This window comes from Mirounga leonina, unplaced genomic scaffold, assembly GCF_011800145.1.
Source record: "Mirounga leonina isolate KUSES-001 unplaced genomic scaffold, KU_Mleo_1.0 Mir_168, whole genome shotgun sequence".
In the NCBI taxonomy this organism is placed as follows: Eukaryota; Metazoa; Chordata; class Mammalia; order Carnivora; family Phocidae; genus Mirounga; species Mirounga leonina.
Genome location: NW_023270426.1, coordinates 22,403,384 through 22,420,841, shown reverse-complemented (window position 1 = coordinate 22,420,841; position 17,458 = coordinate 22,403,384). Strand labels below are relative to the sequence as shown.

General features: G+C 46.2%; 1 protein-coding gene across 1 annotated transcript; it reads left to right on the top strand.

The window, feature by feature from the left end:
• The first annotated feature begins 214 nt into the window (after positions 1-214).
• GFRA3 (GDNF family receptor alpha 3) lies at positions 215-17,212 on the top strand. Its single transcript, XM_035015096.1, has 8 exons — positions 215-313; positions 6,415-6,699; positions 11,232-11,324; positions 12,758-13,070; positions 15,531-15,634; positions 15,755-15,889; positions 16,281-16,369; positions 16,564-17,212. Exons 1-8 carry the CDS (start codon positions 229-231, stop codon positions 16,651-16,653), a joined length of 1,194 nt encoding a protein of 397 aa, XP_034870987.1. The 5' UTR covers positions 215-228; the 3' UTR covers positions 16,654-17,212.
• The last annotated feature ends 246 nt before the right edge of the window (positions 17,213-17,458 follow it).

Genomic DNA, 17,458 nt, shown 5'->3' with positions numbered 1-17,458 from the left:
AGTAGAAGCAGCGGTGTGGTGCGTCCGTGCGCTTCGGAGTTGGAGGGCGGCGCCCAGGACCCTGGTGGGCGAGTGTCGGCTCAGCTCGAGGAGGGGCGGGAGGCGGCGGGCGGCGGCGGCGGTCCAGAGCCCCGCGCGCAGAGCCTCGGCGCGAGGAGCGAGGGGGAGCGCGGCGCCCGGCGCTGGCACAGCGTCTCGGAGGGGGCCGGCCGGCGTGCGGACCGAGCCATGGCGCGTCCTCCGCACCCGCGAACACTGCCGCCCGTGCTCCTGCTCCTGCTGCTGGTACCGCTGCCGCTCGGAGCCGGTGAGTGTCGTCTGTGCGTAAGCGGGCCGGTTTGGCCAGGGCGTTCGGGGGAGGGGAGAGGAGCGTAGGCGGGGCCGGTCACAGGTGTCCATCTGACCGAGGAAGGAAGCCCAGGGTGCCGGGAAGGGGATGCCTTCCATGCCTAATACAGTTTTTGAACTATTATAGATGGAGTGCTAGCCATGGCCAGGACACCCAAGCATCTCCTCTTCCCCCCCACCCCCCACCCCCCGCGCCCGGTCCAGACGCACCTCTTTTGAGGGGATCTGCACAGACAGAACAGTTGCAAAAAGCCAGGCTACTTCCACGAGAGCATCTCTAGAAGGCGGGAAGAATCAGAAGCAGGACTGCCATTTGCTCCACATGGGCTTTCAAGCCTTCCACTCCCTGTAAGGACTGGGGAAGTGGACTCTAGGTACGGATGAAGAAAGAGAAATTTTTGTTGAAACCGACTTGTCACAAATTAGGGTTGTAAACTGTTGCTAAAATTTGCTAACATCATTATTTGGGAATATTTCTCGTCACCAACCTACTCCCACCCCCTACCCTTTCAGGACATATTTTTATTGTTTTAATTGGAGCAGAAGACTTGCTTTAGGGGAAGATGGCTCAGCACAGTGCCTTGCCCTATTATAGATACACAATAGGTATTTTGTGGAATATATAGTTCAAGGTCTGCCATTGCCATTCCGCCGGGATGAGTAGCCTGGGAGCCATGATCCCAGGGAATATGCCCATGACCTTTGGGAGTGGGATGGGTGCATGGAATCTTATTGTAGGACTCCTGCACAGAGCCTGAGTGGAGGAAATCCTGAGGCAGAGATCACACATGGACCCATCACCTCGGTCCACAAAGTAGTACTGCAGAAATACAATCTTGACTGTAAAACAGATATGGAAGGGAAACGCTGGTCTGTCCAGATTAACTCCATCAGTAAATCAGGGCAGCAAGGTATCGCCAGTCTGATTTGACTGCCCAGAAAATTTCATTAGCCCTAACAGTATAGCTGCACATCAAGATCAGGGGTAAACATTAAACACCTTCCTCATTAACCACTTAAGTGTAGCAGGTTCCCCCCTGTTATGATGAAATTTAACATTGCCCCTACTTTTCTTTTGTTTAGCTGCAATTGCTCCTAAATCCACCACTGTTCAGATTCAGTGAACTATCAGCTATGAAATAAGAGAGGTTTACTTTTGAAAATTGTTGGGACTCAATATTTAGTCCAGTTTAAGCAATGAGACTTATACTTGTTACATTTCTTTCATTAGGCACTTACTGGGTACCTACCAGAAGTAACCTCTTAAACATTTAGTATTTCTCAAACTGCTGAAATCCCTGTTTCCCTTTTGGTAAAGATAAATATCTCATGCCTTCCCTAAATCTGTTTTTGAAATTTAAAAGCTTTTTTCATCTTCCACATATATAATGATCAAATATGTTTTTTTGAACCACCCATTACCTTTGGAAATTCTGATACACCCCTTAAAGGAGCCTAACCTGTCTCTTCCCTAGCCCTCCTTTGAGAAACACTGGTTTAATCCAATCCCTCACCTTACATTTGGGTAACTAAGGTCCAGAAAGTGAAGGCAGGACTGGGACTAAGGTGAATGAATGAAGGGGTTGCAAAGAAACAGTAGTCAAGATAAAGAATATTTTAATGCAGTATTTTTTAAAAGAGTTTTTAGTTGTTTTTTTTTTTTTTTAAGTAATCTCTGCATCCAACATGGGGCTCCACCATCTGAGCCAGCCAGGTGCCCCTCAATGCAGTATTTTTAAAAAATCAAAATCAGTGCTCGCTTCAGCAGCACATATACTAAAAATCAAAATCAGTGCTCCCCCCCAAAATCCATGGTGAGCGAAATATCAAAATTTAAATAAAAAGAGTGACAATGCCATGCTGAAGCTTACTGGAGCCTGAAGCAAAAGGTGTAATCAATACTACTGATCCTGCCTTTGTTTGTGCATTGGATGTGACCAGTTCTCAGGGTGCATCATATTTTCCAGTGAACTTGCTAAAACTCAGATTCCCAGGCATTATCACCAGAGACTGATTCAGTAGTTCTGGGATGGGGTCAGAAATCTGCATTTTAATAAGCAATCTACTTGATTATCATTTGATTGGAAGAGAAGGTTGGACTGACTAAACTCAGATTCCTCCTAATTTTGGCACTTCGATTTTTTTTTTTTTTAGGATTTTATTTATTCATTTGAGAGAAAGGGAGAGCACAGGCAGTGGGGAGGGGCACAAGGAGAGGGAGAAGCAGGCTCTGCCTCCCCCCAGCAGGGAGCCCAATGTGAGGCTCAATCCCAAGACCCTGGGATCCTGACCTGAGCCAAAGGCAGACACTTAACTGACTGAGCCACCTGCGCACCCGGGCACTTTGATTTTAAGTAGAGGGAAGGGGCTCAGGGAAATTACAGAGGTGGCAGAATTTCTCTGTTATTTGGTTATTTCTTAAACAGGAGGAGCTCATAAAAAACAAGCACTGTTCTAGGCACTGGCAATAGAGTAGTGATAAGATAGATGTGGAAGTCTAGACGGAGAGATAATAAAAAATCAAGTAATGAAAAGTGCTATGCAGGGGCGCTTGGGTGGCTCAGTCGTTAAGCGTCTGCCTTCGGCTCAGGTCATGATCCCAGGGTCCTGGGATCGAGCCCCGCATCGGGCTCCCTGCTCCGCGGGAAGCCTGCTTCTCCCTCTCCCACTCCCCCTGCTTGTGTTCCCTCTCTCGCTGTGTCTCTCTCTGTCAAATAAATAAATAAAATCTTAAAAAAAAAAAAAAAGTGCTATGCAGAGTTTTGGAGTAATGATGTGGTAGAGTAGCTAGGGGGTTATTTTCAATTGGTTTGTTGGGGATGGTCTTTCTGCAGTGACATTTAGGCTCAAAAGTGAATTATTAGAAGGGGCCAGCCACGTGAAGATCAGGGGGAAGAGCATTCCAAACAGAAAGGCTAGGGCAAAAATGCTAAGGTTGACACAGGCTTGTCTGGTTCAGTGGAAACAGAAAAAAGGCTGGTGTGGGTGGAAGGAAGTGGGAGAGGAAGAGAGGGCTAGGAGGTAAGGTTAGATAAGTGAGCAGGGAACAGGGTGCATAAACTAGATCCGAATCTAAGTGCATTGGAACCTGTTGGAAAAATTTAAGCAGAGAAATGAGATAATCTCATTTACAATATTTAAGAGATGATCCCATGTAATGTAGAATTATGTTATATTCACATAATGGAATGATACACAGCAAGAAAAATAGAAATAAGGTAGTTACAACCATACTTAATAGTGTGGGTGGGGATGCCTGGGTGGCTCAGTCATTAAGCGTCTGCCTTCCGCTCAGGTCATGATCCCAGGGTGTCTGGGATTGAGTCCCACATCGGGCCCCTTGCTCAGCGGGGAGCCTGCTTCTCCCTCTGCCTGCCACTCCCCCTGCTTGTGCACGCACATGCTTTCTCTCTCTCCCTCAAATAAATAAATAAATAAATAAATAAATAAATAAATAAAATCTTTTAAAAAAATAGTGTGGGTGAACTTCATAAACATAATATTGAGCAAAAGAAACCCAGACACCAAAAGCACATATTGTATGACTGAAAAACAAACAAAACTAATCTCTAATGTTAGAAAATCAAGACATTGATTTCCTTTGGAGCGGTTGGTGACTGGCAGAGGGCATCTGGGGAGCTGGTAATGTTCTGGTCCTTTATCTGAGGTCTGGTTACACAGTCTACTCAATTTGAAATTCATTGTACTGTACATTTTGATTAATGCATGTTTATGTATGTTGTGCTTCAATGAAAAATTATTATTATTATTTTTTAAAAGATTTTATTTATTTATTTGAGACAGAGAGAATGAGAGACAGACAGCATGAGAGGGAGGAGGGTCAGAGGGAGAAGCAGACTCCCTGCCGAGCAGGGAGCCCGATGCGGGACTCGATCCCGGGACTCCAGGATCATGACCTGAGCCGAAGGCAGTCACTTAACCAACTGAGCCACCCAGGCGCCCTTCAATGAAAAATTATTACCAAACATGATATACAAATGATAAACAAGCACATGAAAATATGCTCAACATCATAAGTTTAAGGGAAATGCTAATGGAAACCGCAATGATATGCCAGCTCACACCTGTAAGGATGGCTGGTTAAAAAAAAAACAAAACACACAAATCAGAAAATAACAAGAGTTGGCAAGTTTGTGGAGAAATTGGAACCTTTGTACAATGCTAATGGGAATGACAAATGGTGTAGCCACTGTGGAAAACAATTTGGTGGTTCCTCAAAAAGTTAAACATAGAATTACCATATGACCCAGCAACTCCACACGTAAATATATATCTAAAAGAATTTTATACAGAATTCAAGCAAATACTTGTACATGAATGCTCACAGAAGCCCTATTCACATTAACTAAAACATGGAAACATCCCAAATGTTCATCAACTGGTGTATAGATAAACAAAACATGGTATATCCATACAATGAAATATTACTCATCCGTAAAAAAGTGAAGTACTGATATATGCTACCATGTGGATGAACCATAAAAAGCAGTATGTTAGGTGAAAGAAGCCAGATACAAAAGATGATGTATTTTATGATTCCACTTGTATAAAATATCTAGAATGGGTAAATCTGTAGAGACAGAAGGTAGATTAGTGGTTGCCGGAGACTAGGGGGGAGGGAAATGGAGAGTGACCGTTTAATGGCTGTGGGCTTTCCTTTTGGGGTAATGAGAATATATTGGAGTTAGGTAGATGTGATGGTTGAACAACATGTGAGTATACTGAATGCCACTTAGTTATGCCCTTTAAGCTGGTTAATTTTATGTTGCATGAATTTCACCTCAATGAAAATGATTTCCAGCCTAAAAATTTTTCATTAAAAAAGGTGGCTGCAGGGCGCCTGGGTGGCTCAGTCGGTTAAGCGACTGCCTTCGGCTCGAGTCATGATCCTGGAGTCCCAGGATCGAGTCCCGCATCGGGCTCCCTGCTCGGCGGGGAGTCTGCTTCTCCTTCTGACCCTTCCCCCTCTCATGTGCTCTTTCTCATTCTCTCTCTCAAATAAATAAATAAAATCTTTAAAAAAAAAAAAAAAGGTGGCTGCAAACAACAAAATGGTAGTTACGTGAGGTGAAGGATGTATTAACTAATCTTATTGGGTCAATCACCTCACAGTACATACAGGAATCAAATCATCACATTGCATACCTAAAACTTACACAATGTTGTATGTCAATTTTATCTCAATAAAGCTGGAAGACAAAACAAAACAGAAAGATGGCTGAATGGTATGGGAGAATGAATTTGGAAGATGGAATCAGGGAGACCAATAAAAAGTCTTGGAAGTAGTTCTGACAGGAGTTGATGGTGGTTTGAGCTAAGGAGGCGGTGATAGGTGAGAGAAGTGGACAGATTCCTGATATATTGTGGAGTTGACAGGACTTGTTGGATTAAACAGGAAAGAGAAGAATTAAAAATGATTCCCAGAAGTTTTGCCTTGCAAAACTGATGACATGATGGCATTCTGGTACCCTTTGATAGGGATGCTAAGTTCTAGGTTGTAGGGTCTTCCACAAGGGCTGACTTATAACCAACCTTAGTATTCTTGAGTGACAGAATCAGCAAAAGCTCCCCAACTCCAACACTGACCCTTTCCCCCCGGAAGGTATTTTTAAGTGACTTTTAATGGAAGCTTCAGAGTTGTTGTTAAGTGTCATTTAGCACTACCATGCACACGGTCAACTCTCTGGTTATACTAGCCCTGCCCATGCATTGCTCTGCCAAGGGCCCTCTTCTCTGTGCCTGGCAGGGTCATGAGGCTCAGCTTCAAACAACAGTCTCCCTTCTCCCAGGGGGCTGAGAAGCCTCTCTTCAAACCTGCCTCTTCTTGGACCTGATCTGTTCTGTCCAAATTGTGACAGCTACAGATTCTTTACTCCTGCGGGGCTTTTCTCCCCACTTATTCCTAAAGGCCTTTGTGCCACCCCAAGACTTTCCTGCCCAAGGTTTGGTCTTGAATCCCCCCTACTCTACCTTACAACTTGTTACTCCCAGGCAGCTACTCTGACCTCATGTGAGCCTCACCTGGTCTCTCTTCCTCCACAACAGACCCCCTCCCCACCGAGGGCCGGCTGGTGAACAGCTGTATCCAGGCCAGGAGGAAGTGCCAGGTCGATCCTATTTGCAATGCTGCCTACCACCACCTGAATTCCTGCACCTCTAGTGTAAGCACCCCATCACCTTCACAGGAGCTTTTGGTCCCTGAGGAGTGCAGGGAGGCAGCACAGCACCTCAGGAATAGCTCTCTGATGAGCTGTACATGCCACCGCCGCATGAAGAACCAAGTTGCCTGCCTGGACATCTATTGGACCGTTCACCTTGCCCGCAGCCTTGGTGAGGCCCCCATTATAGAGTGGACTCAGCTAAGGAAGATGGCTCTTGTGGGTTGTTGTTTAATCCTGCAGAATATAGGCCAGATGGGTAGATTCTGACTAGGGTGGTAATGAAGCTCTGCATTTGACATCAGTAAGAAGTAGAGGGAAGACTTGGCAATATCTTTCTGGGCACCCACAACACTGCCCTCTCTTCTCCCTACTTCCCCCTTTCTTACCTGGTCACATGTAACTGCCTCTTGGCAGAAATCTGACCCAGGCTGAGGCCCAACCTGGGCAGCTCCTGGAACAGAAGAAGCGTATGGACAGGATGTGGAGGGAAATGATCTTAACCCATTCACAGATTCCAAATACAATGTAATCCATAAGGTCAGAGAGACTGGGAGGCAGCGTCCTGGTCCTGCCTTTAACAGAAAGGATACTCATTAACCAGACAGAAGGTAGTAAGAGAAGACACTGGAATAGCCAAAGAGAGAAGAGCTTCCTCTTACTCTTTCCAGAAAGGTGTCTACCTTTCTGTATTAGCCAGTTTTTACTGGACTATGCTGCAATAACAAAACAGTGACTTGTAAAACAAAAGTTTAGTTCTTGCTCATATTCTGTGTTAGCTGTGTCATGTGTCCTCTTCATTTTTGAATCCAGGCTGAAGGTACCGCCTCCATCTGGGAAGTTCTTTTCTCATGGCAGAGGGAAATAAGCAATGACAGAAGTATGTGATGCCTTTAAAAGCTTCTACACAGATGTTACATGAAATACTTATGCTCACATTCCATGAACAAAGCAGATCCCATGACCAAGCCTGACATCCCTGGTGAGGGGGAAGTATACTCCTCCCACAAGAGACCCTGAAAATCACATGGCAATAAGTGAGGATATATAATCTTACAGGGAGGGCAAAAATAGTCGGAGATAATATACAAGCTACCATAGTCCACTATTTGGTTAAAATACTCATTTCTCTCTCTTCCACAAGCAAAATATATCAACCCCCTTCCTTCTTTTCTTTTCTTTCTTTCAGATTTTTTATTTTTAAGTAATCTCTACACCCAATGTGGGGCTCAAACTCACAACCCCAAGATCAAGAGAGTTGCATGCTCTTCTACCTGAGCCAGTCAGGTGCCTATCAACCCACTTTCTAAGGAAGATACCCTAAGTGTTCTATCCAAGCAGTACATCAGGTTCCCAGTCTAGGATCTTGTGATAATTTCTGTCAGGTCTGGATATGACTCTTCTTGATCTATCTACCTATGGACAAAAAGGACAGGTCATCTGCCTCCAATATATATTCTGTATACAACAGTGGAACAGGGACAGGAGAACACAACACTCTCAGGAAGGGGAGGAATGGGAGGCACACAGCAGACATTGCTCATAGTTGTTCTGATGTCCTACTACATAAACATTGTAAGGGCCATCTTCCCTTGGTAGTGGGCACTGCTCTTTAAGGTTTTGTTTATTTATTTGTCAGAGAGAGAGAGACAGCGAGCGCACAAGCTAGGGAAGCTGCAGGCAGAGGGAGAAGCAGGCTCCCCGCTGAGCAAGGAGCCTGATGGGGGACTCGATCCCAGGACCCTGGGATAATGACCTGAGCTGAAGGCAGACGCTTAACCGACTGAGCCACCCAGGCGTCCCGGCACTGCTCTTTAATAAGGCTCTGCTTTTGCTCCTTAGGAGAGTTGCTTTATCTGTTGTTTACCAGGGCTCTTGGCCCAGCCCCCCTACCCCTGGCAGGTCCTTCCTTTCCCATTATTTTCTTTGGCCGTGTCTAAGGATATTGGAGACTCCCACTTCCTTGAGGAGTGAACAGCATTCTCAGCTTGCTTGCTACCTGAGGAATGTTGGGAACATTTTCAGACTCCAGTAGAGTCTATTTGAATCCAGGCTGGTGGCTCTTAGCAGTACAACTCTCTCAAAACTTAATTGCTTTTTATATCTTTGGTTCCTGTCACCCCATGTGCCAGTAGCCTTCCCAATAATTCTTTTCAAGATATGTGTCTCTATCTAGACCTAATTAGAAGTATCTTGCTCGGGGCACCTGGGTGGCTCAGTCGTTAAGCGTCTGCCTTCAGCTCAGGTCATGATCCCAGGGTCCTGGGATCGAGCCCTCCGCATCAGGCTCCCTGCTCAGCGGGAAGCCTGCTTCTACCTCTCCCACTCCCCCTGCTTGTGTTCCCTCTCTCACTGTCTCTCTCTCTCTCTGTCAAATAAATAAAATCTTTAAAAAAAAAAAAAAAAGAAGAAGTATCTTGCTCTTACCAGGCTTCTGTGGGAGAGTCACTACCCTAGTCTTTTGTCTCTGAGCATATTTGTCTAACTGGCAGGATTTATTGATACCATCTTAATCAATGAGAGATCTCCGCAAAGGGCATGATAGCCATATCATTGAATTGGTCTTTGCCCTAAGGCTGAGTTGTAATCGACCTTATTACACAAAGCATCTTCCAATTTTATCTTTTACTATTTGAATATGAAAAACAGTTGCATATCTTAATCCTACAAATCCTCAAATTTCTGGATTGTTTCTTTTCTTTTTCCTCCCTATTTGCAAACTGGCCATTTCTCTGAGCTTTTGTCTTTCTTGTAGTACCTTGCAAAATGCAGCCAATAGCGATCAAGACATACTAGAACCTTCTGCTTCTCAGCTTCTTTCCCTTAAAGCACAATGTCATTCAGTACATCTTTCTTCCAAGTTATTGCAGGGCAACAATTTTACCAAATGCGTTGCCACTGCATATTGAGGACTGCTATTTTTCATATCCCAGGAACAGCTTATTCACCATCCACTCACTGCCCAGTTCCAAAGCCAAAACCACACATTTTAGATTCTTTGCTGTTATTGCTGCAATCATTTCTAGATACCAGTTACATTTTTAATAAGAATTTGCTAGGTTATGCTGCAGTAAAAACCAACCAACCCCCACATATCTGGCCTTCCACAACAAAATTTTCATTTTTGCTCATTACACATCTGCTGTGGGGTTCCTTGAGTTAGCTTTGTCTTTGCTCTACCTGTCTTCCTCTTTCTAGGACCCAGGCTGGTAGAGGGAAAAGAACAGCAGCAGGATAATGTAATGGTTCGTAAAGCTTCTGCTCAGATGTGATTTATGTCAGTTTAGCTTACAGTCCACAGGCCAGAGCAAGTCACATGGGTAATCCTTACAGTAGGGTGTAGAAGTATACTCCTTTCATAGGGGGCCTGAAAGTCACATGGCAAGGGGGGATGGGGGCGGTGGTGTATAATTCTCCCACAGGGTGGGTAGCTAGCATGTAACTGGAAACAGTAATACAATTTACCACACTTTTTGTTCCTTGTTTTCCACTCCTCGTCCTTTTTTTTTTTTTTTAAAGATTTTATTTATTTATTTGAGAGAGAGAGAATGAGAGACAGCACGAGAGGGAAGAGGGCAGAGGGGGAAGCAGACCCCCTGCTGAGCAGGGAGCCCGATGTGGGACTCGATCCCGGGACTCCAGGATCATGACCTGAGCCGAAGGCAGTCGCTTAACCAACTGAGCCACCCAGGCGCCCTCCACTCCTCGTCCTAATCAGTTCTCTTTGAGAGCTTCCCCAGAGACTTCTCCCTGGATCCTCTTGCCTTCCCAACTTTTCCCTTGAGAAAAGTCTTTCAGGTCTTCCCAAATATCCAGACCATCCTTTCTTATCTGCTTGACATCATCCATATTTCTTCCCTCCTGAAGATGCATTCTCAAAGGCATATTGGGTGACACCTTGCATCCTCTCACCTCTCTCTTCCAACAAGATTTATTACCCAACATTTATTGAGTACCTACCATGTCTATGAGCTATGCAGTGACTTTATAAGACCTATTATGTCTCCTTAAGGAGCCCACAGCACCCTGCGAGTGACTGGGAAAAGTATGTTACCTTTGAGATCATTGTCTCTTCCAGAGTTCTCTGCTTTTCTCAGTCTGGTTCAGTTTGGGACCGGGACTCAAAGCCACGTCCTCAGCATGCGATGCGTCTCCATAGCTAGGTGGTCAGGTCTAGAACAGAGTCTACTACTGCCCCTTCCTCAACAGTAAGAGACAACAAGACAGAGTCCCCTTGCCTGCTTCTGTACCCACAGGCCATATGTCTAGTGGTTAGGAGTGGAAACTCTGGAATCAGATAGTCCAGGTTTCAAGTCCCAGCTCCACTTTTTAGCCTCTGTGAGCCTGAGCAAGTGACTTAACCTCTCTCAGCCTGTTTCTTCTTACCTACCCAAAGGCTTCTAGGAGGACTGAGATTGAATTTTTTCTTCTTTTTTACTGATGCCGTGGTGCCCAGTGCACAGTGTACTCAACAAATATTAGCTTTATTATTCTTATCATTAAACTCGTGGTATTCATTGAGCCCAGCCCATACCTTTATGGCCTTGCTTTTTTTTCTCACCTCTAACTGCTTGCAGCTAGTTCGGTAGAGACTGTGCCTTTTCCTTTTTTCCACAGGGCTTTGAGGGCTGACCCAGCAGCCTCAGCCCCTCCTGCTCCCACCCCCCAGCCCGGTCCTCAGGATTCTTGTCACCTTGTCTCTAGGTGACTTTGAACTGGATGTCTCCCCCTATGACGATACAGTGACCAGAAAACCCTGGAAAATGAATCTCAGCAAACTGAACATGCTCAAACCAGGTATGGAGGGCAAGCTGAGGCTGGGGCATGAGGGGTGGGCCTGGACCCTGAAGGAAGAGTGGCTGGTGGGGAACACAAACCAGAGGGCATGTTGGGGGAGAGTTCTAGTCTGCCAGGTAACTAAAGAAGCATTGTGTCAGGGTGGGAGTCTGAGCTGTGGGCATGGTGTGGTCTTATGAGTCAACAAAGAGCACTAGGTATTAGGGAGGCATTTGAAGAGAGCCCATTAGGGTTCCAAAAGATGGGTCTCTACAAAGGGTCTGATGGAGTGGCAGTAGTCCCAGAAAAAAATATGCTGAAATGAAGTATTTACCCTTATTCGAGGCAGCCAGGAAAGTAGCTTTTTGTCCCTGAAGACTAGGAAATTGCTTGTTTTCAAACCATTCTAATGGGATGGGCGAGGTGTTGGACTGGGAATATGGTGAGAGAGAATGTGACTCCTCAGGGGTGACTCAGGGTGGGAGCCATCTGTCTGGCAAGGATTAAAATGCATGTTTTGGCAGCTCTTTCTGTCCATGGGTCCTGTCCCCATGCTTTAATAAAATCACCATTTTGCGCACACACACACACACACACAAATAAATAAATAAATAAATAAATAAAATGCATGTTTTTCAGGACATTGGGGCTGTTGTGTTAATTGGGAAGGAGCACACACACATGCACTTGCTTTTTGAGAAAGATGTGAGCTTTGTTGTACAATCAGTCCTATACATTGGAAATAGAATTTTCAGAGAAAAGCATAGAGATTTATACATAAACTCTTAGTTACAAGGAATCTGGGAATAACCTGTTCCAGTCACTCCATTGTTCTGACTGCTAGAATATTCTGTTAATAGTAATAGCACCATAATTTCCCAAGACTCAGAGTATGGGGAGCTTTTATGCATACATCAGTCATTAAAAACAGGTGTTATTAAAACTGGGCAGAATAGATGCAAAACAAAACAGATATTCTAGGTAGAATTCGGTTGCATCTGTTTCTGATGGTTCAGAAAGTGCTTTAGAATGTTAGGGGGCCTCTAGCTAATGATTTCTACCATGAAATTTCACTCACTGCATACAACTGAGGAAGAAGGCGTTTCAGTTGAGCTTTCTGGCCGCTTCAATTCTAGGTAAATGAGCGCAATAGACAGATGATAGATAGCTTCTATTTCTTTTATTTATTATTATTTTGTTGTTTTTGTTGTTTTGTTTTGTTTTACACCTAGGCAAGCTGAGGAGTAGGATGAGGGAAGCTCACAAATAACAGATACAATTTATGGGTAGTGGGAAAGCCACGGATTAGCAGTGGCGGTATTCAGGGTAGTCGTCACTTTCCTCCTATCCCCACCACCGTCCATGTTAAATCGGAGGGCTGCAGGGGTTCCTAGCAACACTGGGCTGCCCGTTTGCAGAGACGACTGGTGACTTGGTGCCCTTCTCCCCCCCAGACTCAGACCTCTGCCTCAAGTTCGCCATGCTGTGCACTCTTAATGACAAGTGTGACCGGCTGCGCAAGGCCTATGTGGAGGCGTGCTCGGGGTCCCGCTGCCAACGCCCCACCTGCCTCCGGCAGCTCCGTGCCTTCTTTGAGAAGGCGTCGGAGCCCCACGCTCAGGGCCTGCTCTTGTGCCCGTGCGCACCCGCCGACCAGGGCTGCGGGCAACGCAGGCACAACACCATCGCCCCCAGCTGCGCGCTGCCGTCCGAGGCCCCCAACTGCCTGGAGCTGCGGCGCGTCTGCGTCTCCGACCCGCTGTGCAGGTGCAGGTGCAGGTGCCGGGTGTGGGCGGGCAGGGTGGGCGAGGGCGCCGTGCACAACGCTCCTTCTCCGATGGCCGCCTTCCCATGCGGGGCCGGGTTTGCCGCCCAGGGACCGTGGAATGACTTCACCCCGTAGCTCCCTTCAGTATTTTCTGAAACCCTTTTCTCAAAAAGCTTTGTGTAAAGACTTTGTGTAAAAACTTCAGAAAATATCAAAACATATAAAATAGCACTCAGAATCCCTCACCTGAAGATAATCCACATCCTTTGGGGAGGGTTTCCTTCCAGTCTTTTCTGTATACAGATAAACCAAACGATATTCTAGAAATATATTTGTACCTTGCTTCCCCCCGCCCCGCCCCCACTTATGTGCATATCTCATGGGCGTTTTTCTCTGGAGGCAGTATGGGATAGTGGTGACCACCGGCTCCGAAGTCAGGCAGATGTGAATTTAAAGCCTGGGGCTGTGTGACTTTGAGCCCATCACTTTAGCCTAAAACTGCATCGCTTAACCTAACGTTCCTCTTAGTCCTCTGTAAAAACTGGGATAATAATACAGATCTCATGGGATTCTGGTGAGCGTTAAATTGCATAATTTATGTAGATGCTTAGCTTACTGGTGCAGAGTAAGTGCTCAATAAATGGTGGTGCTTATCTTGTCTTTTACTGTCCTTCCACAACTTGATTTTTAAATGCCTACATTGTATTCCGTTTTATGGATGCCCCATACTTTATTTAATCCTTCCTCTATTGTTGGATATTTAGGTTGCTTTCTTTATTGCTATAAATAATGCTACAATAAATATCACTCGTTCATTTTTTTTTAAGATTTTATTTATTTATTTGTCAGAGAGACAGAGAGAGAGCACAAGCAGTGGTAGTGGCAGGCAGAAGGAGAAGCAGGCTCCCCGCCGAGCAAGGTGCCTGATGCGGGACTCGATCCCAGGATCCTCGGATCATGGCCCCATCCAAAGGCAGACGCTTAACTGACAGAGCCACCCAGGCATCCCTCACTCTTGTTCATTTTTGCGCACAAATCTAATTATTACTTAGGACGTGTTGCTACAAATGCCAATACCAAATCAAAGTATGTGATGATCTGTAAGATGTTTGATACATATTCTCCAGAAATTCCGATCTGGCTTTCCTCTGCCTCCTCAGGACAAAACACTCACCAAATTGAAGTTATCACCCATTCAAGTAGCATTTGCTGACAATGAGAGTCACCCCACCTTGTTTTGTAGCCTGGTTCTAGCCCTTATTTCTATGTAACCTTGAGCAAGTTACCTAACCTCTCTGAGCCCCACTTCCTTCTTCTCTAACGTGTTACACAAAAGCTCTCAATCATCGGTACACCAACACTTACTGAGTACTTACTATGGACTAGTAGGTACTGTTTTAGATACTATGTATTAACTCATGTAAACCTTACAAGAACCCTGTAAGATAGCTGGTATTGTCGTTTTTTATCATCTTCACTTTACAAAGAAGAAACCACAGCAGAGAAAGTTTAAATAGCTTGTTGAGGTTCATCCAGGTAATAAGTCGGGTTGCTTAATGAGGTTTGGAATGAAGTCTGGCCTAACCGCTTGGCTACACTGCCTCTTACGTTCATAGCTGCTACTGTTACGTAGCAAGTGCCCGGATAGATGGCTAAGACACTGTCCTTCCCTTTGAGGAATTTGCATTTGGGGGGCGGGTGACAGAGAAGTAAACCACCCATCTAACAAAAGGCAAAATGTAAGGAAAACTGCAGAAGTATGTACAGAAAAACATACTTGTAATTCTATCACCTGAAGATAACCAGCTTTACCTATTATAGGATCAGTGTGAATAATAACAATATCTGACATATAACGAACACTTCGCATGTACCAACCACTATGCTAAATGCTGTATATGCAATCTCTTATTTCATCCTCACAAAAACCCACTTGGCACTACGGTTTTCATTTCTTCCTTTCTTTTTTTTTTTTTTTTTAAGGATTTTACTTAGTTATTTGAGACACACACAGAGAGAGAAAGAACAGGGGGAGGAGCAGAGGGAGAGGGAAGAGGAGACTCTGTGCTGAGCCCAACGCAGGGCTCGATCCCATGACCCTGAGATCATGACCTGAGCCGAAATCAAGAGTCAGACGCTCAATCAACTGAGCCACGCAGGCTCCCAGTACTGTTTTCATTTCTATTCACAGTTGAGAAAACTAAGGTTAAAGAAGCTGCCTGAAATCTCATAGCTAGGTATTATGGAGCCCAAATTCAAAGTGGTCTGCTTTGAGGGATGGGGCGACAGTGCATTTAATCGTGACAGGAACAGGCTTCACTGAGGGGGAAGCCCTGGGCCAGGCCTGAAACCAGAGGAGGATTTGGCATGAAGATGGGTATGTCCGCTAAAGGGGTATCAAGGGGGAAGCCTGCAGGCCAGACCCTCAATGAGGACTCTTAAAATTTCCCTTCTTCCAGATCTCGCCTGGTCGATTTTCAGACCCACTGCCATCCTCTGGACATCCTAGGGACCTGTGCAACAGAACATTCCAGATGTCTGCGAGCATACGTGGGGCTGATTGGTGAGGCTGAGGGCCATGGAGAATGCTCTGGAGATGGAGCACTCCTGAGACAGGTGTCAGAGAGTGGGGACTGAAGTTTGGGTTGGCCGAGGCCCTGACAATCCTCTCTTCACCCCACAGGGACTGCCATGACTCCCAATTTTGTCAGCAGTGTCAACACCAGTATTGCCTTAAGCTGCACCTGCCGAGGCAGCGGCAACCTGCAGGATGAGTGTGAGCAGCTGGAAGAGTCCTTCTCCCACAATCCCTGCCTCAGTGAGTACGTTCCACCTGCTCCCAGCCCCCATGGTTCTGTCAGCTGGATCCCAGGAGAGGAAAAGGGTCAGCTCTGGGTCCATCCTGGTTCCATCCATCTCCTGCAGACATCTCCTGCCCCCTCCTCAGCATAGGTTTACATCCCCCGAAGTCTTGGCCTTTCTTCCTTCTCCCACTCCCTGAATTACCCCCCCAGGCTGCCTGTTCTACCTGTCTTGGCCCCAGGGACACTCTCCAACTCAAGGAACAAGCAAGCAGAATGAGACAATAGCCCACTCCCACCTGCCCTGCTATATGTCAGGGTCCCTGAGACATTCCCTTACCTTCCGTGGGAGCCTGAGAAATCTCTGTCATCTGCCTGCTTCCATTCTACCTTCTCTCCTCTTCTCAGTGGAGGCCATTGCAGCTAAGATGCGTTTTCACAGCCAACTCTTCTCCCAGGACTGGGCGGACTCTACCTTTTCCGTGATGGAACACCAGGTAGGGCCTCCTCTATTACACACCTCTTAACCTTTACTGGACTAGCTGGGAGAAACCCAGAGAAGGGGACAGAGGGGGTGACCTCATGAATACTATAGACCTCTAATGGATACCTCAGGGGAGGGAGACAAGGCCTTGACTGAGGCCAAGGTGGTGAAGGGGGTGGAGCTGACTCCATTCCATTTCTTCTACAGAACAAAAACCCTGCTCTGAGGCCACAGCCGTGGGTGCCGTCTCTTTTCTCCTGTACGCTTTCCTTGATTCTGCTCCCGAGCCTCTGGTAGCTGGACTTCCCTTGGGCCCCTTTCCCCTCAACCACACCCAGTTGACCTGCAGCCTGCAAGGGCTAAGGAAAGAGCAGCATCCAGAAGGAGTCCTGTGCGGTAAACAACATGGCGACCCTGACTGCACCCCACATATCCAGCTGACTCCAGATGGGGCCATAGTAGAAACTGACTAGCTAAGTTCTCATTCCCTCTGCTTCTGACTCAGGCTGCCCTTTCTTAGGACTTGGTGACTGTGGTTTAGTCATCTTCTGGTGGAGACCACCTCTACTAAGCTCTCTTCTAATCCCTTCTTCCTGCCCACGAGAATCACCCAGGCTCTAACAAATCAGCCATTCTCTATTGCATTCTCCAGGTAGGCAGGGCTGGATGTTCTGAGGCAGCCTAGAAAGACATTCCCCATTGTGAGGAAGGCTGGGGCAAGACTCCTACCCCCTTGTCTCCTCCTCTAAATAGGGCAGATGGGAACCTGCTGCCTGCCCTACCCGGGGATCCTGCAGAGCATTTGAGCATCAGGAGCCAGAGCATTTGGGTCTTGCTTTCTTCCTGCTCCTGTCCTGAAGTATCCCCATCCCCTTGGATCATGATTAAACATTTGACTTAAAAACTTTGCTCCTTTCCCATTTTCTTACATTGTGAATTTATACAGAATTAGGAGTGTTACAGATACAAGAGTAGAGGCCAGGTGAGACAGCAACCCTGCCACCAATTGCTGTGTGACTTCCAGGCAAGTTTCTCAACCTCTCTGTGTACTTGACATGGAGCTGGAAGAACAAATCACTTATGGGAGGCTGTGGACCTTGTA